General features: G+C 34.3%; 1 protein-coding gene across 22 annotated transcripts in view; it reads right to left on the reverse strand.

Moving 5' to 3' along the window:
* The window catches only part of DGKB (diacylglycerol kinase beta), a 786,786-nt gene that overhangs the window by 175,667 nt on the left and 587,831 nt on the right, over positions 1–23,288 (reverse strand). For all 22 annotated transcript variants that reach the window (XM_021102444.1, XM_021102447.1, XM_021102453.1 and 19 more), the window contains one exon: positions 4,041–4,131. In XM_021102444.1, coding sequence (XP_020958103.1) covers positions 4,041–4,131 — 91 coding nt within the window. The remainder of the gene's footprint in view (positions 1–4,040; positions 4,132–23,288) is intronic.

A 23,288-nucleotide genomic window follows, 5' to 3' on the forward strand; every position in this document is an offset into this window, starting at 1 on the left:
ATTTAATTATGAAGTAACCTTGAGGGTAGAAAGGCATATTCTGCTATTATGATAGACTGGATTCATTAAAAAGTGAGTAGAGAAGCTAATATTATATTATCATCCATACACAAAACATGTCAAGTTTTAGAATTAAGAAAAATACAGGAATTGTAGCAATATTTCAAGAGATACAACAGTAGCATAGGGAGTGCAGAGTGCTGGCTGTGATTTACAAATGCTACTGTAGTGGTGCCTAGAATAAGGTAGTGAAATGTAGAGCAGGGAAGCCAGACATGGAGGGCATGTAGAAACTGCACCATAAACAGTTTTTCTTTAAGATGTATAGCTCTGGGAGACAAAAAAAATCACTGAACATTATCACTGGTAACTTCATTTTTATTTATTTTATTTTATTTTATTTTATTTATTTATTTATTTTTGCTTTTTAGGACCACACGCGTGGCATATGGAGGTTCCCAGGCTAGGGGCTGAATCAGAGTTGTAGCCACCGGCCTACACCACAGCCACAGAAATGCCAGATCCAACCTGCATCTGCAATATACACCGCAGCTCACAGCAACGCTGGATCCTTAATCCACTGAGCAAGGCCAGGGATCGAACTTGTGTCCTCATCGATCCTAGTCAGATTCGTTTCTGCTGAGCCATAACTGGAAATTCCTCACTGGTAACTTTAAATAGTTGTTTTCAATATCTATTTCCATCAAATGTCTTTTGCTGTATGATATAAACATTCTGAACATTTTTCACTTTGTGATGCATATAATAGAGATCGTTTTTTTGTGTGTGTAAATTAACACTACTTTTTAGAGAATTTAAGATTCATGGCAAAATTGAGTGAAAGGTACAGGGATTTCTGATTTATCCTGCTTCCACACATGTGTAGCCTCCCTCACTATCAATATCCCCACAAGGGTGGTAGATTTGTCACAACTGATGAACTTATATTAACTTATCATAACCCCCAAAGTTTATAGTTTACATTAGTGTTCATGCATGGTGTTCATTTTATGTATTTAAACAAATGTATCTTAACATGCAGCCACCACTTCTGCATCAGAGTACTTTCATTGTTCTAAATACCCTCTGTGTTCTGCCTTTTCTTCCCTCCCTTCCCCTTAATCCTTGGAAACCACTATTTTTTTTTAAATTATCTTCACAGTTTTACCCTTTCCAGAATGTCATATGTTGGCACCACATAATACGCAGCCTTTTCATATTGGCTTCTTTCACCCATTTTTTTTCCACACTGAATAATATTCCACTACCTGGATTTACCAAAACTTAAATATCCATTCATCTACTGATGAATATCTGCTCACCTCCAAGTTTGACAAATGTTAAATAAGCTATTATAAACATCCAGTGCATGTTTTTGTACTGTCATGTTTTCAGCTCCTGTGGGTAAATACCAAGGATATGATTGCTGGATCATACAGTAAGTCAATATTTAGCTTTGTAAGAAACCTCAGTTTCTCAAGTGGCTGTACCATTTTGTATTCCCCCCATCAATAATTCTGAGTTCTTGCTGCTCCACATCTTCACCAGCCTTTGGTGTTTTCAATATCCTAATAGATGTGTAGTGGTATTTCATTTTTGTTTTAATTTGTATTCCTCTGATGCAATAGGATATGCTATATCATTTCACTTGCTTATTTGCCATCTACATATCTTCTTGAGTGAGTTATCTATTAAACTCTTTGGCCCAGTTTTCAATGGGGTTGCTTATTTTCTCATTGTTGAGTTTTAGAGTTCTTTGTATATCTCAGACGTATCGGATACGTCTTTTGTAAATATTTTCTCTTAATCTGTGGCTTGTTTTTTCATTCTCTTGGCATTGTCTTTCACAGAGCAAGAGTTTTTAATTTCAATGAAGCCTGGCTTATCAATTATTTCTTTCATGGATTGTGTCTTTGGTGTTGTATATAAAAAGGCACCACCATATCAAGACCACCTAGGCTTCTTCCCACCTTATCTTCTAATTGGATAGTTTCGCATTTTACATTTAGATCTGTAATCATTTTGAGTTTGTTTCTGGTAATGGTGAAGGTCTGTGAATGTTTTTTTTGTTGTTGTTTTGTTTTGTTTGTTTGTTTTGGTGACTGTGGGTGTCCAGTTGTTAAAAAACATCTTTTCTCCATTGTGTTACATTTCTTCTTTTGCCAAAAAACAGTTGACTATTTCTGGGAATCTATTTCTGGGTTCTATATTCTGTTCCATTGATTTGCCTATTCTTTCACTAACATCACTCTATAGTACTAGCTGTATAGGGATTCTTGAAATCACGTAGTGTCAGTCCTCCAAATTTGTTCTCCTTCAATACTGTGTTAGCTATTCTGGGTCTTTTGATTCTCTATGCAAACGTTAGAAGCAGTTTGTTGATATTTACCAAACAACTTGCTGGAATTAGGATTGGGATTGTATTAAACCTTTAGCTCAAATTGAGAAGAACTAACATCATAACAATATTGATTTTATCTATCCATGAATATGAAATATTTTTCTTAGACCATTTTTGTTGTTGTTGTTCCATCTATGTCCAAAGGTAAGATAAGGTAAGAAGAGGTGCAAGAGGCTTCAGAGTATCCACCCTCTATTCAGATGGAAGCCATATTTATTTATTTTTTTCATCATTGCCTTCTGCTTTTGCTGTAGATTTTCTTTGAGCATGAGCTTCTGAGGGTAAAAATGTGCAAAATCCACTATATAATAAACTTTTAAAATAATGAGTTTTAAAGGTAAAGGGTGATTTTAGATTATTTTTATAAATATTTATGCATATATAATTATATAAACATATGTGTGTGTGAAAAGTATTCACACATGCACACAGAAAACATATATATATGGTTTTTTTATCATCACAAACACCCCTCAGAGAAAGTATATATTGAGGCCAAACCTTTCACCTTTAGTGATTATATTCCTTTTCAAGGTTATGATCTGATTCAATCAAAAGGACATTTTCTGTTCCATGGCAATCAATTCCACCCTTAGTACTTCAGCTTATTTACTAATCATGATGAGAAAAAAAGCACGAAAAGATCGCATTCTCAACTAATACCACTTTTGCTGTTATTATCATTAACAGTAAATAAGAAAGCAAGGATAATGAAGAACATAGCCAGGCCATTATGATCCTTTGTAATCCAAAACTAGTTTTGTTTACTGAACTGAATACCTGAATATATGCTACTAATGATTTAGGTGTCAGTAGACAAGTTACGTATTTATTTTTAAAATGAAAAATGTTGAAGCCAATATTTATCAATTCTTATCAGCTGGTCATTAGGTGTTTTTGTTTCATAATTTTGTTTCTTTGTCTTTACACTTATCAAAATAAAACTTTTCTTTTTTCTTTAACCCCTAAAATTTATCAATAAAACTAAGTCATTTTCTGTTATAACTTGTCTCCAAAAATTTTAGTCCTACAGTGTCTATATTTTTTTGGTAGACCTATTTGCTCCAAATCTTTTTAAAGTGTGTCTTTTCTTGCTATCTTTGCTCTTTCTTGGCTTTTCCACTTTCTATAAATGTAATGGGGAAATGGCAACCTCAGGAACAGAGAAAATCTAGTTAATGAATGGGAATGGGAATGGAAAAGTATATTTTTTAACCTTTATTCATGAAAGTAGGTACAATTTTAGTGAACTCTGTTTTAAAGGTTATAAGATATTGAGGCGTGAAAATAATAAGTTTTTAAAATGTATTTTACAACTTTTTCCCTTCAAGTACCTTCTTTTATCCTACATTTTTCTGACCATACTATGCCCAGTACCTTCTCCATTGATTTCTAAAGTTGTGTTCCACCTCTCATTCTTCTATACTGTATTAAAATAACTCCTACTCAAACTTAAACTTATACTAGTGTTTCAGATAGTGTTAGATTCTCAGTGAGTGGCAGAAATAACATATTAGAATCTTGGGTAAAGCTATGAGAATTGCTCAAAGTATAACTTCTTCCATAGGCTATCACAAACATATTAATACTCAAACTAAAGCCATTTCAAATCATTATAAAGATAATTCATTTTTCTTACTTCTATTTCCACAGATTCATGTAGCTTCTTGCAGGTGGCTGAGAAAGTTTCAGATGTGCCAAACTCAAAATACCAAAATTTGTTCTTCATTCTGAAAAAGGAAAGGAAGAAGCAGCTTTAGGCAATTATCAGCAACAGAAGGGATTTTTAAAAATGGAGTAGGCTGGAGTCATGGCTCAGTGGTAATGAACTTGACTAGGAACCATGAGGTTGCAGGTTCGATTCCTGGCCTTGCTGATTGGGTTAAGGATGTGGCATTGTCATGAGCTGTGGTGTAGGTCACAGACAAGGCTCAGATCCCACATTGCTGTAGCTCTGGCGTAGGCTGGTGGCTATGGCTCCAATTTGACCCCTAGGCTGGGAACCTCCTCCATATGCCACCTGTGGACCTAGGAAAAAACAAAACAAAACAACAAAAAATGGAGGAGGCCTAACTTATAAGTGATAGAAAAAATTGAGGACATGTACCATCCATTATGTAATAGACAGTCACATAATAGTCAAAGCTTAATTGCTGGTGTCAAATTATACAATTATCCCAGAGGAGATTATAGGAATGTGTTGATCTGACAGATTCAAGTGTATCTTTGGATTTCCTACAATTATGGTTGCTCAGATTTTAAAATATGGTTTTTGTGCTTATGCTCTTAGCTTGCTCTTAGCCAACTTGATTTTAGACCAGCCATTCTACAGTTGCAAAGACAGAGAAGAAAAGACTTGTCATGAGAAAAAGGATACCAAACTTAAATATGCTGACATTTTCTATATGGTTATGTCTTCACTAAAAATAACATGACTGGCCAGCATATTAAAAAGAAAAACAATAGTGGTTATCCAAAAGATAAAATTTAGTAACTTTTGATAACTATTATTTTTAGAGATACTGTCCTCTGATATATGAACAATAGTGGGAAATTATGATACAGCATGAAATAAATAAAAAGTAATACTATTTTATCAATATAACAATTTTACAAAGAAAATATTGTTTAAAGTACTTCAGTATTTAATCTGGAATTGAGATGTTTCTATTTTTCCCACTTCCCAATTACCTTCTTTGTTTCTCTATGCCAGATAATTAAATTAATAATCATTTAATGTAATTTTACAAAGGTCAGTTAGATTTTTTATAGTATAGATCTTAATACTTAGATTATATAGTATTGGATTTAAAAATTCATTCTCATGAAAAACTGCAGTTTTAAGTTACATGCAGTCTAACAAGGTATCACATCCCAAATTAGAAGAAAATAAGGTAAAATCAGATACATTTTTCACACATGAAGGCAAACAAAAAGAAATTTTTTGTAATGATATTCAAACATATCTCTCACATCAAATTATTATTTTCCTTAAAAATACTGATAAGAACTTTTTACATTGTAATGTAAAATATTTCAACAGTTAAAAAGATATTTACCAAGGATCCTAATTTACCAAGAATACTTAATGCAACCTTATTATTTGTTATGGAAAATGACATGGAACCTAAATACAGTGCTTATTACCATGCTTTGCTGTATAGGGTTCTCTGATATGAAAATATAAATGTGATCTTATATATATAGATATATTTAATAATATTTAGTCTCATATAAGGTTTTCTTTGCTTACAAAATTTCCCCTAGCTCTTCTTGCATCAAACACCATATTCAGGCTAATAAAACGAACACCAACGTAAGTTTCATAGGACTCTAGCACTACAAACCATTATTTTTTTCTAGAGAATATTTTCCTTGGATTATGACCTGATTTCACATATCCAGAGTAGATAAAAATAGATGATAGCTAGTTAGATAGAACAAGGGCAAACTTTTAACACTAAGATCTGTGGGCCTGAGCCAAGTTTATATTAAATTAATGCAAATAATCTACTTTAGAGAATATAGATAGTTCTACAAATTTACACATTAGCTAAAGTTATGCAAAACTGAAAACATTTTTCTAATGATTCATCACTCTCATGAAAAATATATCATTCAATAAAGTGAGAGGAAAATATTGGTTGGTAGGAAGTGGTCTCAAGACAATCTTAGAATAATAATTAGTGGATGTTTTGTGACTTTTTGGAATTGTTTTTCTATATTTAGCCAGTTTTCTAAAAACATTTTTTGTTGGTTTTTTACCCAGACCTTTCTGAATTCATTTATTCATCCATTAATTCATTCAACAAATGTTCAGTGAGAACATTCACTTCCATATGCTGTTTTTAGTTCTAAAGACATAAATATGAACATGAATATCTTTGTCTCTGAGGAGCTCAGAATGTCTAAGGTTATAAGCACATAAAATAATTTAAAAGTTAATTCTCTAAATGCAATATGAGCAAAGTATTGTGCAAAAACACTCAGTCAATCACTCCTACCATGGGGAGTCCAGAAAGCTTTAGAAGAGGTGACGTTATAAGGAATAAGTAGAAAAAGATAAATAGGAGGAAGCTGAGACAAGTTCTGGGCATTTTAGGAGTGCAGTGTGACTTAAGAGATTGCTTGTGGGCTAACATGCCAAGTTAAGGGGTTTGACTTTAATATTACAAATTTAAAGGATGCTGATAGAAGTTTGTTGGCAGTGGAGTGATGTGGCCAGCTTTGTTACATGGATAAATAAAACTAGTAGAAATGAACAGGTGGGCTGGAATGTTGAAATGCTGGTACTGTGGACAGAAATATGGTACTATTTCATTTGGAATAATACAAATGAAATTTAATTGAAGGCCTAAACCAAGTGGCAAGGAAAAAAGAAAGGAGAAGCTCAATTCAAGAGACATAAATAAGGGAGAATCAATAGGAACTGGTGGTATTAAAATATATTGATTTCTGCCATATTGAGGTTATCTCTGGAGACATGTATGGGAATACCCAAGCACTACCCCAACAAAAGAAGGGCTGTGGGCTTATATTTTGACAGGTTCCATGACCTAATGTATTCTGTACTACAGTATGAAAATTAAATAAATATGTATGGCTTCCAATTACATGTAAATGGTTATGTTCTCCTTACCCCCCTCCATCAAAGTTCTCCATAGCTTAACCTGGAGGATGAGGAGTTTGTATCAGATAACCAAGATATACTCATTTCTGCAAACACATCAAGGAACAGAAATTCTGAGAATTTACATTCAGTCTTTATTCACCATATTAGTTAGCATTACTGCTCATGTGCAAAAGCTGCTTTAAATTCTCCATTATTACAACCATTTTATGTTTCGCTTAGATAAATATATGGAGGTAATAAAAAGCACATAGAATCAGATTCCACATGACAAATTAAAAGCTGTTAAATTTTATTTTTTTTTCAACCACACTGGTCTTTAGGTTGTAGAAATGCAAAAAAGCACATTTAAGCATGTATCTATTTGTTTTTATGGCTCACATTAGAAAATGTTCCAAATAATTCAAACTCAAATTTGTCAGATAAAATATATAGCTTTGGATTTTAAGAACAAGGTAACTAGACATTTAACCCACTGTGAAACATTTACACCAAAGTCAAATTTATTGTATTCTTAGGTTTTGTGATTACAGGTATGTTGATAAATGTCTTACAGAAAAGTTACTTATTCTATAATAATTTTAAGTTATTAGTATTGTAAACCCTATTTCAATGACTAATTATGAGCCTACAGGCTTCGGTTTAACATTTAAAGTGCTTGGCTACCAGATGTTCAGGTAAAAATGAAAGTATTATCCATGTACCATGCATTTTCTTTTTTTCCTTTTTTGGCTGCCCCTCAGGATATGGAGTTCCTGGGCCAGGGATCAGATCTGAGCCACAGTTGTGACTGGATCCTTTAACCCACTGTGCCAGGCCTGGGACTGAACCAGTGCTCCAAAGACACAACCAATCCCATTGCACCACAGTGGTAACTCCCCAGGCATTTTCTTACTACCAGTAATTTTGCTTCTTTTACATATTCTCAGGAAAATGTGAACTACCAGAGATTTTGCTCAAGCAAAAAAAAAAAAAAATCATTTCTGTTATGAAATTTAGTTAATGTTTAGTCCTACAAGTCCTAAACATTTGAATAGGCATTTTAATTTCTAGCAATACATTTTGCTTGGAACATCTCTTCCTGTTTTACGAAATTTTTTTTTTAACTTTTGTCTGCCAAGAAATATTAGTGCAGCACACATAAACAAACAAAACAAATTGCTAATGCATATCCCCCAAGGAATACCAAAGAATCTAATTAGATATGAAGCTCCTCTTCTAACAAAGATGCAACGTAAAAGGGGTGAAATTGCCTCATTTATCTTACTGTAGTAAACTTGAAGTCATAAACACACAGACAATTTTAATTCTGTGAAATTACTCTTAAATTAACAGTCAAGTTTTTCCTCTCACAGGTGTGTTTCTTCTATTATTTTCATGTATTTAGCGGTGATTTAGGAGATACAGAAAGATCTAAAAACTGAAGTTTTCATTAAACACTTGAATCCCTTTTCAAGCATCTATAACTAAGCTATTCTATCTCTATTTACATGAATAATATGCTCATCAGATAAGAAAATAAAACCCTTTCACCTCTGCTTTTCAAAGGAAAGCAAAAACATAATGTCCTAAGTAGCTTACTTAAAATGAATTTAGAATGAATATTTTTTAATCATTAAAGATGTTTCAAAAAATCTCATCTTTGACATTAGTTTGCTTTCGCTTTTGTTATGTTATGACAGCATTTCAACAATCATTTAATATCTGGTTTTAAAATTATTTTTTAATTAATTTATTAATCTAATTATTTTTATTTTTGTCCATTATAGCTGGTTTACAGTGTTCGGTCAATTTTCTTTTTTTTAGGTTATTTCCCCAATACAATTTTTTTCCACTGTACAGCATGGTGACCCAGTTACACACACATGTATACATGCTTTTTTCTCACATTATCATGCTCCATCATAAGTGACCAGACATAGTCCCCAGTGCTACACAGCAGGATCACATTGCTAATCCATTCCAAAGGCAACAGTCTGCATCTATTAACCCCAAGCTCCCAATCCATCCCATTCCGTCCCCTTCCCCCTTGGCAACCACAAGCCTATTCTCCAAGTCCATGATATTTTCTGAGGAAAGGTTCATTTGTGCCTTTAGATTATTAGATTCCAGATATAGGTGATATCGTATCATATGTGTTTGTCTTTCTCTTTATGACTCACTTCACTCAGTATGAGAGTCTCTAGTTACATCCATGTTGCTGAAAATGGCATTATTTTGCTCTTTCTTATGGCTAAGTAGTATTCCATTGTGCATATATACCACCTCTTCCTAATCCAATCGTCTGTCGATGGACATTTGGGTTGTTTCCATGTCTTAGCTATTGTGAACAGTGCTGCAATGAACATGCAGGTGCATGTGTATTTTTCAAGGAAAGTTTTGTCTAGATATATGCCCAAGAATGGGGTTGCTGGGTCATATGCGAGTTCTATGTATAGATTTCTAAGGTATCTCCATACTGATCTCCATAGTGGTTGTACCAGCTTCAATTCCCACCAACAGTGCAGGAAGGTTCTCTTTTCTCCACACCCCCACCAGCATTTGTTATTTGTGACCTTATTAATGATGGCCATTTTGACTGGTGTGAGGTGGTATCTCGTGGTATTTTGATTTGGATTTCTCTAATATCAGGGATGTTGAGCGTTTTTTTGAAGTGCTTGTTGGCCATCTGCACATCTTCCTTGGAAAAAATGTCTATTCAGATCTGTTGCCCATTTTTCCATTGGGTTGTTGGCTTTTTTGCTGTTAAGTTGTATAAGTTGTTTGTATATTCTAGAGATTAAGCCCTTGTCAGCTGCATCATTTGAAACTATTTTCTCCATTCTGTAAGTTGTCTTTGTGTTCTCTTTTTGGTTTCCTTTGCTTTGCAAAAGCTTGTCAGTTTGATTAGGTCCCATTGGTTTATTTTTGCTTTGATTTCTGTTGCTTTGGGAGGCTGACCTTAGAAAATATTCATAAGGTTGATATCAGAGAATGTTTTGCCTGTGTTCTCTTCCAGGAGTTTGATGGTGTCTTGTCTTATATTTAAGTCTTTCAGCCATTTCAAATTTATTTTGGTGCATGGTGTGAGAGTGTATTTTAGTTTCATTGATGTGTATGGAGCTGTCCAGGTTTCCCAGTAATGCTTGCTGAAAAGACTTTTTCCTCATTTTATGTTCTTGCCTCCTTTGTCAAAGATTAATTGACCAGAGGTGTCTGGGTTTCTTTCTGGGGTCTCTATTCTGTTCCATTGGTCTACATGTCTGTTTTGGTACCAGGACCACACTGTCTTGATGACTATGGCCTTGTGATAGTGCCTGATGTCTGGGAGAGTTATGCCTCCTGCTTAGATTTTGTTCCTCAGGATTGCTTTGGCAATTCTGGGTCTCCTGCAGTTCTGTAACAATTTTCGGATTGTTTGTTCTAGTTCTGTGAAAAATGTCATGGGTAATGTGATAGGGATTGCACTGACTCTATAGATTGCTTTGGGTAGTATGGCCATTTTTACAATATTTATTTTTCCAACCCAGGGGCATGGGATATCTTTCCATTTCTTTGAAACCTCTTTAATTTCCTTGATTGATGTTTTAGAGTTCTCAGCATACAAGTCCTTTCCCCTCCTTGGTCAGGTGTAGTCCCAAGTATTTGATTTTTTGGGGTGCAGTTTTAAAAGGTATTGTATTTCTGTATACCTCTTCTAGTATTTCAGTGTTAGTATACAGAAATGCAACAGATTTCTGAATGTTAATCTCACATCCTGCTACTTTGCTGAATTTGTTGGTCAGTTCAAGTGGTTTTGGGGTTGAGTCCTTAGGGTTTTCTATGTATAGTATCATGTCATCTGCATACAGTGAGAGTTTTACCTCTTCTCTTCTTATTTGGATGCCTTTTATTTCTTTTGTTTATCTGATTGCTGTGGCTAGGACTTTCAGTACTATGTTGAGTAACAGTGGTGAGAGTGGGCATCCTTGTCTTGTTCCAGATTTTAGTGGGAAGGCTTTCAGCTTTTCTCCATTGAGTATTATATTTGCTATGGGTTTGTCATAAAAGGCTATGATTATGTTACAGTATGTCCCCTCTATACCCACTTTGGTAAGAGTTTTTATCATGAATGGATGTTGGACTTTGTCAAATGCTTTTTCTGCATCTATTGAGATGATCATGTGGTTTTTGACTTTTGTTAATGTGGCATATTTTCTACTGTACAGCATGGTGATCCAGTTACACATATATGTATACATTCTTTTTTCTCACATTATCATGCTCCATCATAAGTGACCAGACATATTTTCCAGTGCTACACAGCAGGATCTCATTGCTAATCCATTCCAAAGGCAATAGTCTGCATCTATTAACCCCAAGCACCCCATCCATCCCACTCCCTCCCCCTACCTCTTGGCAACCACAAGTCTGTTCTCCAAGTCCATGGTTTTCTTTTCTGTGGAAAGGCTCATTTGCGACATATATTAGATCCCAGATATAGGTGATATCATGTGGTATTTGTCTTTCTTTTTCTGACTCACTTCACTCAGTATGAGAGTCTCTAGTTCCATCCATGTTGCTGCAAATTGCATTATTTCGTTATTTTTTATTGCTGAGTAGTATTCCACTGTGTATATATACTACACTATGAAGAACAGTATGGAGATACTTAGAAAACTGTACATAGCATATAACCTAGTAATCCCACTCTTGGGCAAATATCCAGAGAAAACTTTTCTTAAAATTATTTTTTTTAAGGAGAACAATGTTTGTAACAATTCAATAACTTTATTTTATCCAAAAAATTCAGTCTTACAATTCAGTGGAATACGCCAGAAACACAGCAGGAATTCTGAATTTGGCTAACAATAGTGGCAATGAAAGATGCAGCCCTGTTGACTTATGGCAATATGGTAAGTGTTTAAAGTAGTATATTTATGTCATAGAATCCATTTTATTTTCATTGCAGAGACACTACACCACACACTGGCCATATGGTTACTAATTTGTTCTTAAACGTAGTGAGGTATTACTCTTAAAAATCTCTCACAAGTCAAATGGAAGGGCACTGATAACATCTGATTTCAACAGGGGATGAGCAGCATCTGAAAGCTGCAGTTCAAGCAATGCGAAGGAGAAAGCATTCATTGGGTAGCTGCAAAAAGAGAACACTGGCTGGGCAGCTAGACCTCATCACTGCAACAACCATAGGTTAGCATGGGGTAAAAATATGGGGGAGGGGGACACTTGTAGTTTACATTGCTTGTCACTTTTTGATGTCACCTGTAAACTAAATGCCATCTGTATGGACTAGTAATAGCCAGTCACTAAGAACTAAGTCCATACCTAACTCAAGTGAAACCAGCAATTTAAATTTGACCGGCAACTGTTAATTCACCAGTAAATATTTATGAAAAAATTTGTTCAAAGTTTGAGATATTGGAATGAATGGGACCTCCTATTCTAATTTATAAAAAAATCTACTATCAAAATTTTAGTACAGTTATTTATTTGCTTAGAGAAATTTGAAACCATAATTTTACGATAATTACTATCCATATGAACATACTAGTGGCAGAAACAATCCTATATTCTATATAATTATATTTTATAAAAGGAACATTTTATTGAAACCCTCAAACCCATGTGTTTTTTAATAGTAATTCATACTCTCTCATAGCAAGAGAACAATGTTGATAATGTAATCTCATAAGGAAGAAACATGGCTGTAATGACTACTGTGGGGCCATTTTATATTCACACCAAAGAGAGAAAACATTTTTCATGTTTGCAAACAAGACATAAAGATATAATTTTTTAAAATGACATATTAAAGTTCTGGTATCTAATACTCATTCATAAGATATGCTTGCTAAGGCCCCATGAGACAATGAAACAAGCTATAGAAACTTCAGACAGAATCATAAAATAATGCATCTTAGTATGCAAAAAAAGATGGATGTTCTAAAAAAATAATTTTTAACCCAAATTACTTTTACAAGAGCAAAGTAAGTTTTTCATATGTAAGTACATATGAAAAAGATGCTTTAAAAGACCAAATATTTTAGTATGTTTTTTCAATTCTCTTGAAAGAAGAAAAAAATGTGGTTATGTGAGAGTATTTTTGTATATAAGAACTTTCTATCTTATTAATAATCAATTATTGATTTCCTAAATGTTCCTTTTCTCTGCTTTGTACTACATATAAAAATAATTAGGAGAGTTAGAATGGAAAAATATAAAGGCAGTAGTAATGCCACATCACAGAGTCTACACTAAAGAAATACATATATAACATATATATTAAGTCCTCTAAGACCAATGATAAATTAATAATTATATGAAATGTAAAACTAAACCTATAAAATCTTTCAAGATATCTAAGCATGTTTTGAACTAAATACAGTAGATCTCTACTGTTAAAAAATAAATACCTCATAATCATAAAATTTCCCTAAGAAAACTAAAGTCAGGGAGATTAAATGAAATTTGTGACAGCAATATTTGCTATTGTTATTAAGCATGGTACTGTCACAGTTGAACCCAATGAAGTTTAGAAGCCACTTGCCCAATATCATATGAGAAACAGCAGAATCTGACTCAAGATATTCTAGCTTTTTTCCCATTTTGTCTCGTATTAAATATAATAATTAATGCAACTTTTTTCTAAATCATAAAGGAAACGTTACAGTTCAGATGGTTATCATTAAATGGCTCTGTTATTCATATTCTATTTTAAAGTATTTTTAATACCTCTCTCCTTAAATAAGCTAACTAGGGATGACAATGCAATTTAGCACTGACCAAATGGGACCTGAGAAAAATATACTCTGGGCTTCTAGGGAGGATTTTCATTTGGAAAAAGATAGTTGTACAGTGTGAAAGCAATTTCGTTTTTTTCCCTGTTTTTTCAGGGAGAGCGGAATTTCCTAACCAATCAATTCTAAAATAGTCCATTTTTGGATGTCTACTCACATGAGATTTGTAAATAGACTCATTATTTATTTTGTGTTTTCTTTTACTTGCAATCAAAAGCATATTGTTATCACAGTCCAGTATAGATTATAAGACAATTTTCACATATATTATCAATGAGATATTTGGAAAATATAAATGACGTGATATGTATGTTAATACAAGTCTATTTTTCCAGATGTGAAATCTGATGGTAAACTGAAATAAAAGAGTTAAGGTGGAGAATTTCTGTTCAGCATAATCCCTTGTGTTTGTGACTCGATATAAAAATATGAATATGGGAGTTCCCGTTGTGGTGCAGTGGTTAACGAATCCGACTAGGAACCATGAGGTTGCGGGTTCGGTCCCTGCCCTTGCTCAGTGGGTTAACGATCCGGCGTTGCCGTGGGCTGTGGTGTAGGTTGCAGATGCGGCTCGGATCCCACCTTGCTGTGGCTCTGGCGTAGGCCAGTGGCTACAGCTCCGATTGGACCCCTAGCCTGGGAACCTCCATATGCCGCGGAAGCGGCCCAAAGAAATAGCAAAAAGACCAAAAAAAAAAAAAAATGAATATGCCTTCTTCATCTAGTTTTTTGAATTCCCTCTGAATTTTTAAAGGATTATTTCCATGTTCATATTCTTGAAATAATCTTGAGAAAAAAATAACAAAACATCCCTTTTAAGTGTCCCCATTTTGCAACTGATGCTTTTTCACAGTCAATAAAGTCGGAATAGACTAGTGAGCAGCTAGTAAGTTCATACTTCTCACCTTCCCCTGTCCCACATCCAATAACTCAGAAATAGAGACAGTGGGTGATATTTGCATTAATAAAATATACCATAATGTCTGAGGTTATACACAGAAATACTTCAGGTAGAGTATTTCTCACAAATACAAACATGTAAAGCCTAGTCAAAATTGATAGTGAAAATGTAATTAAGTTTTTATGCCTCAATAGAGAATAAAGCTCTACTTTAAAGCGGATTATTGTATTCATAAATAGAAAATATTCACAACACAAAAATTCTCTTCAGTATTCTTAAAAAACAAAAAGAGAAAGGCACTACAAATGCAGAAATTAGCACGTCTCTGTGCCTAGCTCTGAACATCATGGGAACTAGACTGTTTACCTCTCTAGCGGGAAAAAAATATCATTTCTCCTACATTCTGACCACCTGCTCTATACATGGTACTGTGATAGGCAATGAACTACATTTATACATAGGGTAAAAGTGTCTGCTTGCATTATGCTTAATCTCTAGCTAGGAGAAATATATGAAATGATTTCATATTAATTGTAATAAGTTCTAAAAAGGAATTTTACAGGATGATGTGAGTGAACATAATAAAAGGAAATCGCTATATATATACAAATGGAATAGTATTCAGTCATAGAAAATGACATAATGTTATTTGCAGCAACATGGATGCAACTAGAGATTATCATCCTAAGTGAAATAAGTGCGAAAGAGAAGGACCAATATCATATGATATCACATATGTGGAATCTAAAATATGGCACAAATGAACTTATCTACAAAACAGAAACAGATTCATAGACATAGAGAACAGACAAGTGGTTGCCAAGGAGCGGGGGTAGGGAGTGGGATGGACTTGGATTTTTGGGTTAATAGATGCAAATTACTACATTTAGAAGGGATAGACAATAAGGTTCTACTGTATAGCACAGGGAACTACATCCAATCACCTGGGATAGACCATGATGGAAAATAATATACAAAAAAGAATATGTGTGTGTGTGTGTGTGTGTGTATGTGTGTGTGTGTGTATCACTGAGTCCCTTTCCTGTACAGCAGAAATTGGCACAACACTTTCAATCTACTATACTTTAATAAAACACAATTTAAAAAGAGAAGAGCAAAATTTCCTTATGCAGGGAAACTGGCCAGCTTTTGCAAAGACTCTTGGTAACAGACTTCCTCAACCTACCTCCTTTCCTTTGTTCTAATTAAATAGTTACTAAGCAAGCTGGATTTAATTAGGCTTTCCATGGAGTATAGAGTATGTTATCATGAATATGTCCTGAATTACAGACAGGGTGCATTCTACCCTCTGTAAAGGAATTACTACCCCTTCTTCTTTATTTTAAGTGGTATATATACATTTTACTATTCGATAGCTTGTATAAGAGCCTGATCACTTCTGGGTACCATGATACAATTATGATTTTCCATTCACCAGAAGTGAGGATGAGAATGGACTATGATCACACACTCAAGATGCTGCTCCCTGGGAGGATGCTGGAAATTACCGGTTGCTGGGACAAAAGCTGGATAACACACATTCAGCATACTGAGCTGGAGAGGGAGAGAAATGTTCGCTACATCCCCTCTCTTTCTACAATTCACCAGCTGACGTTTTTAGTTATCTCTGTCTCTCTGTCTCTGGCTCTGTTTCTCTTTCTCTGTCTCTCTCTATCTTTTTTTTTTTTCCCAGAAAAAAAATCAACTAATTAAGCAAAAGACGTAAGAATATAAAGGCTCTTTAGTGTTAATATGGTTTGAGGGATATTTAAGGAGCACCCAACTTAGTTTCAGGGAAGTTAATGTAATAATTTCAGTAGACTTACAGTAAAAATGGTTCCAGGTTTCTGTCCTGGCTCATGGACAACGCTTTACAACTAGAATATTAATTAACTGGTAACTTTGTGCATCTAACAACTGAGAAAAGGAGTCAACATTATTAAACTAACTCGGTTTAACGTCATTTGCTATGCATATTAAAATATTTATAGCATCTGAAATCACTAGACAAAGCAGTTTCAAATGCAACATAAGGAGTTCAACATGTGAAAAAGGAGATAATACAAATATTTTTGAAAAACGCGTCTACTTTTCATCACTAAAAGGCCAATTAATTCTTTTCCATTACAATCCTCAGTGTGTAGAATAATTTTAAATCAATAATTATGAATCATTAGAACATACTATACCTTGCTATACTTTAAATCTATTTCTTCTAACAAATTTTTAGATGCTATATTTTGTAAAACTTGCAAAAATAAAGAAAAAAACTACACCTCTCTAGCTCCTTCACACATTATTTCCCTTACCTATATTCTGTAAAGACTACCACAGCTTCACAACTTAAAAAAATATTTCTAATAAAACTTGTTTCTATTCTCTGAAAATTAGTTAAGTGTTTCACTTTTTATTTTTCTTCACACATCAGCAGTCCTTTTTCAATTCTGTAACAAGAAGCGCAACTTTGCATTTTGAAAATGCTGTTCACCTTAAAACTTCTTTCACACTAGAATTAAAAAATGGGGCAATCCTCCTTTTTCCAATGCTGGAGGGGTGGTTTTATAAACACATTAATTATCTCATATAAAAACAATAAAGCTAGGAACCAGTCTACCTGAGTTATACTGAAAATATTGATATTTTTAATCAAATTGAAGAATTATGTAGTCTAACACATGAATCAGTAAATCCATTATTATTTAGATTGCATTTTTTGTCACTGATTTATATCCTGAGGGACCTAGACAACTCCCTGAAATATCATGATCTGTTTTTATTTACAGTCAAGATGCTATAGTTTATATAAAATATTCAGGGTGACTTGTATAAAAACTAATTGACAGATGTAGGCATTATTACTTGAGGATTAATCATTGTGCTAGTGCCTTCAAATACATACTGGATAAGTCTAAGATGAGAAAGAAACATTTCCTCTTCTTTACTCTGCAGTGTTACCTATTCTTCTATTTAAAAAAAAATGCCTAGCCCATATACTACTTTTTCCTGTTTGAAATTATGCCCAAATAAGCAGACAATAAATGCCGATAAATTATAGTTGAAGATGTTTCATAAACTAAAACTATTTTCTTTTCTTTTTGCCTTTTTTTTAGAGCTGTACCCAGAGCATATGGAAGTTTCCAAACTAGGGGATGAATTGGAGCTGAAGCGCCGGCCTATACTACAGCCACAAAAATGCCAGATCTGAGTCACATCTCGACCTACACAACAGCTCACGGCAATGCTGGATCCATAACCCACTGAGTGACACCAGGGATCAAACCTGTGTCCTCATGGATATTAGATTTGTTTCCACTGAGCCAAGATGGGAACTCCAAAATAAACTATTTTCAACTTGCTTTACCATCCACAAATGAATAAACCAATATTCTTGCTATATGAAAATCATCATCAACATATTGCTTTCCAAAATTTAAATAAAAAGTCATCTGTATTTTTCAGTTGAGCAAAAAAAAAAACCAGATACTCTTGTCCACAGAAGTAGTGCTACAGTCTGAACCTAGATATGGCATTGAAGTCATTTCATCCAGAATACTACTGGATATTTATAGTCACTCATTTAGGTTATTGACTCAAGAGAGTTTTCCTATGCTGAAAAAATTATAGAGGTTACAAAGGATATCTCATTGTTATTTTTTTTAATCTATCAATATGGAAACAAAGTCCCTTAGAGGTTCTATTTAGTGAGTGGTCACATGAAGAATAATCATAAGATTATTCACATTTACATGTTTCAGTGTTGCTCAATCTTGCCAGAATTCATTATTATGGATTCATGGAATCACATACATGAGTAGGACCTCTATTTCTCATTCATCTCTTTCTCTAAAAATTTAGGACCTGATCATTTGAGGCAGATAAAAACAAAAAATAACTTCCTTAAAATCATAAAAGGGGAGTTCCCGTCGTGGCGCAGTGGTTAACGAATCCGACTAGGAACCATGAGGTTGCGGGTTTGGTCCCTGCCCTTGCTCAGTGGGTTAACGATCCGGTGTTGCCGTGAGCTGTGGTGTAGGTTGCAGACACGGCTCGGATCCCGAGTTGCTGTGGCTCTGGTGTAGGCCAGTGGCTACAGCTCCGATTCGACCCCTAGCCTGGGAACCTCCATATGCCGCGGGAGCGGCCCAAAGAAATAGCAAAAAAAGACAAAAAAAAAAAAAATCATAAAAGGAAAGACCAAAGAAAGGAATGCCTATTATTTTTGCTCATTCATTCATTCAACAAATATTTATTGAATATTTCTTATGTTCCAGGCACTGTTCCAGTTGCTAGAAATTCATTTGTGAGTAAAATAAAGTTTATGGAGTTCCCATCATGGCTCAGTGGAAATGAATCTGACTAGCATTCATGGGGATGCAGGTTCGATCCCTGGCCTCACTTAGTGGGTTATGGATCTGGCGTTGCCATGAGCTGTGGTGTAGGTCACAGGAGCAGCTTGAATCTGCATTGCTGTGGCTGTGGTGTAGGCTAGCGGCTATAGCTCTGATTTGACCCCTAACCTGGGAATCTCCATAGGCTGCGATGCAGCCCTAAAAAGTACAAAATAAAATAAAATAAAGGCTCCTACTCTTATATTGCTCATAGCCTTTATTTATCTAAATGTGAGATTAGATTGCTTATCATCATTTAGAATTAATGTATCACTCTCTTCATCTCTTATTCTAAGAGCAGAGTGTAAATAAAATAAAACCCCAAAACAATTACAACCAAGCATAAAATATTTAAATCAGCCAATTCCTGCACTAGTCTTTAAAGTAAAGTGTAACTGCATTTGTAATTAATGAAAGTATCATTGACTACAGTGGTAGATTATTAACGGACACAGATTCTTTCCTATCCTGCGTGCATGGCCCTATGCAAAGGAACTATGCTACATCTCCCTTCCAGAAATAAATCTTTTCCATCACACCTTTCCATCTGGACTGGCCTTACTTTGACCAACAGAAAGTAATAGAAATGATGCAGCCTAGGCTTTAATGGTTTTGTAAATGTCACTTCCTCTATTGGAGCACTGTCCTGAGAACTTGTTGTGAAGAAGCCCAGAGTGGAAAATGATGAGAAGAGAAAGATCTAATATCCTGGCTGAGCTCAGGCCCAGCTCATCCATCAGCTTATTGCAGCTGAAGACCTACCTAGCTAAGCCCAGAGAAATATGAAAAATAATGAACTGCTGTTGCATTTAGACACTAAGTTTTGGTGTGGTATTCTATGTGGAAAAGGATAAAAGACACAAAAAGGTATTATATACCTTAGAGTATGCTAAGCTCCACATATACGAAAGTCAGTAAAAGCTTCCATAAACTCATTCTTATAGGTGATGCCCTACAGAATAGTGGAAGGATACTAATTCCTCAAATACACATCGCAAAACTGCTATGGTACTATGTGAAAGGAGAAAAAGTGAAAATATTTCATGAGAGGGTATAATTACTAGGAGGCAAGCATATTTCTGGCATAGGTGACACTCAGCACAAAGACCCTATGGCAAAAAGTAGATACACAAAGCCAAAAAGTAGATACACAAGGCCAAAGAACCTAGAAGGACAAATATCATATGATATCACTTATATGTGAGAATGTTAGTTCAGTGTAAGTGCTGCTAGGTTAGGGTCAGACACTTAGCTGTATAGACTATTTGTCTTATGATTAATACTATTAGTAGCTGTGTTTAAGCTGAATTTGTATCTCTTTATATATATGCATTATCTCTTTTTGATGCAATTATTTACCGCATGAGCATTCAGGAAATAGCAGCAAAACACATTCTTAAAGTATAAGCAGACCAGTGCTTGAATTTCATTGTTAAACCTTGCATATTCAAACCTCACAGCTAAAACTAAGTAACTTAAATAAATTTAATAATGGAAATGAATTAGAGAGAAAAGAGCTCTGGTAATTGTGGCTGTATCTGTATTTCAACTGAACAATTTAGAGTTTTATATAGAAGAAAGGGAATTTGATAGGGCAATTAAATATAGTAATATCCAGGCAAATCAACAAGTTTCTGCTACAAGTTGACTCTACTATATGGTCTTCAACTTCAGTAATTCAGTATAATATAAAGACTATGCAAAGTTCTGAAAGGGAGATAAAATTTCTCAAACTCTCACTGTTCACATAAAAGTGTCGAGTGAAAAAGTAACAGTAATAATTTCCAATCGGATAAAAGTACTGAAATATTTCTGTTGGGAACAAAATCTTGCTTTCCCTTCAGATCAAAAAAATAGACATAGCAAATTAACAACCTTGGAGTTCCCCTCCTTTGCCTATTAGACTCACAATAATATGATTTCTCAGAAGGATGAGGAGGCATCTGGGGGAGATTATTGGTTTAAGCAATAACCCCTTAAAGCAAGTCAAGCAAGAAGAAAAAAGGAAAAGAAAAATTCTGAATTCTTTTTGTTATATTCAATCGTCACAATAGAGTAATTGTCTCTCATCATCCATAAATCTATCATCCTGCTAATACTTCAGTAAAATCATTTCATTGTAGCACATAATATATATTAATAAGCTACTAGACTTTTTCTAATAATCTACTTTCCTTTCCACTTTAGATTTAACAGTCATATAATAATCACTATTCTGCTTGCAAATGAATCATATGCAATAGTAAGGAAATAGCTAAGAGGGAGATGCAGCCCATGAGAGATTTAATCATAGGAAATGGCTGACTTTTTATTTCCAATAACCATCTGCACTCATGGTAAATCAGGTGCTAATGAAGCTCAGGCCCAGACTGCATGGGAGCATAAATCTCGAGAACCAAAAGTCGTGGAGCAACAGACTTCAGAAAAACAGAATTTTCTAAGGAAATGCAGCAAAAGATTATCATATAGAAGGTCACCATCTGCAAATGTGTCACATAAATGAATATATTTGGTAGTCCTAATACCACTTTATGACACTGGCTGTAAACATCAAATATATACCTTTCATTTGAAACTTATCTATTTATTTTTTTGGCCTTGCCCGTGGTATGCAGAAGTTCCAGGGCCAGGGATTAAACCTGTGCCACAGCAGTGACAATACTGGATCCTTAACTCACTGCACCACAAGGGAATTCCCAAGAATCCTACTTGTACAGCAGAAAAGTATTTTTCCTGGTAAATGAGGAAGCCAGTTCTAAACTGGGTAGAATTTGTGCCAGAAAGGGTTAGACTCATGTCTCCTGGGAATCAGTCAGTATGATGATGTCTCCTAAGTCTTTTTGTCTGTTCATAATCCTTAACTTCATATCTTGTTCAACCACTGCTGAGGTGATATAGACAATATGAATCAGGACAGAAATGGAAGAGCAAGGGACCCAGAACCTACAGGTATCAATCAAATTCTCTGTTTCAAAAAAAAAAAAAAATCAAATATGAGCACTTGACAAAATATTGACCTTTTCCTATAAGCTAGTGTAAAACATGGACTATATCTATCCTTGTAATTATTAATGATTACATTCTTAACCTTTTGCAAATAATACAAAAGCAAAGACCTGGAATCACTGGTAAAGAAGAGGTGTGCAATTTCTACTAACACTTGAGTTCACCTGAAATCCCTACTACCCCCAGCTTAATGTTGCTTCATCATTCTCTACTTATTAACATGCATGCAGGAATCCTAGTCAAGTACTAAAAAGTATTTCCTCTCATGTCTGTAAAAACAAAATTAGAAAGCACTAAAAAGATATGTAGACACAAGAGCCAATAGTCTGTAAGGAGCTTTATGAACTACATGAGGTGGATACATAGAGCAGTAGTTCTTAATTTTCTTTGGGTCATGGGTATCTTGAGAATTTGATGAGAGTCATAAACCTTCTATTCTAAAATACATACATGAAACACATGTAAAGGAGTATGCCGAAATTTTCAGGACTTTTACAGTCTTCTTGAAATCTATACATAGTATGCAGAACCATGCAAATGCAAGGTAAAAGTCCCAACTATGGTCACATTTGTAACTCTGAGGATTAACAAAAATCTTAGGTGGTATGTATTATAAATGGCAAACCTTAAATGCACATCATTTTAAATTTCTTATTCAAAGCTATTTGGTACCAGCATTTATTATGTGATATCACAATGCAATTTTCCAACTGTGTTTTTACATATCTACATGAAATAAATTGATGATTTTTTTCAATTTAAGAGTGAAAAGACAGGCACATTTTAATATTTAATAGATAAATGGGGACATTATATTAGAGATGCAGCTATTCACTGATTTGCTATTCTAACAAGAATTCACAAATTTAGAGTTGATTATATTTTATGAATGGTTTTTAACTCTCAGTTCATTGTCCCACCTCCTGCAACTTTACATTGCTGTATCCCAAATATGTTGGCATTGACTTGGTAGAACATAATTTACTGTTAGGAGAATAGCATTTGTATACATATTGAATTACGTATTATTTTCACTTGGATCTTTTTCTCTCATTTATCTTAAAACATAGTAGAGAACTGACTGGTCTTTGTTTCATATTACAAATTATTGTACCTGAAACCAAATCCTAGTCTATTTTCAAATCCACAAATAATATGAACTACAAAGTGATTTTATGGCATC

This window comes from Sus scrofa, chromosome 9 (assembly GCF_000003025.6).
Source record: "Sus scrofa isolate TJ Tabasco breed Duroc chromosome 9, Sscrofa11.1, whole genome shotgun sequence".
NCBI lineage: Eukaryota > Metazoa > Chordata > Mammalia > Artiodactyla > Suidae > Sus > Sus scrofa.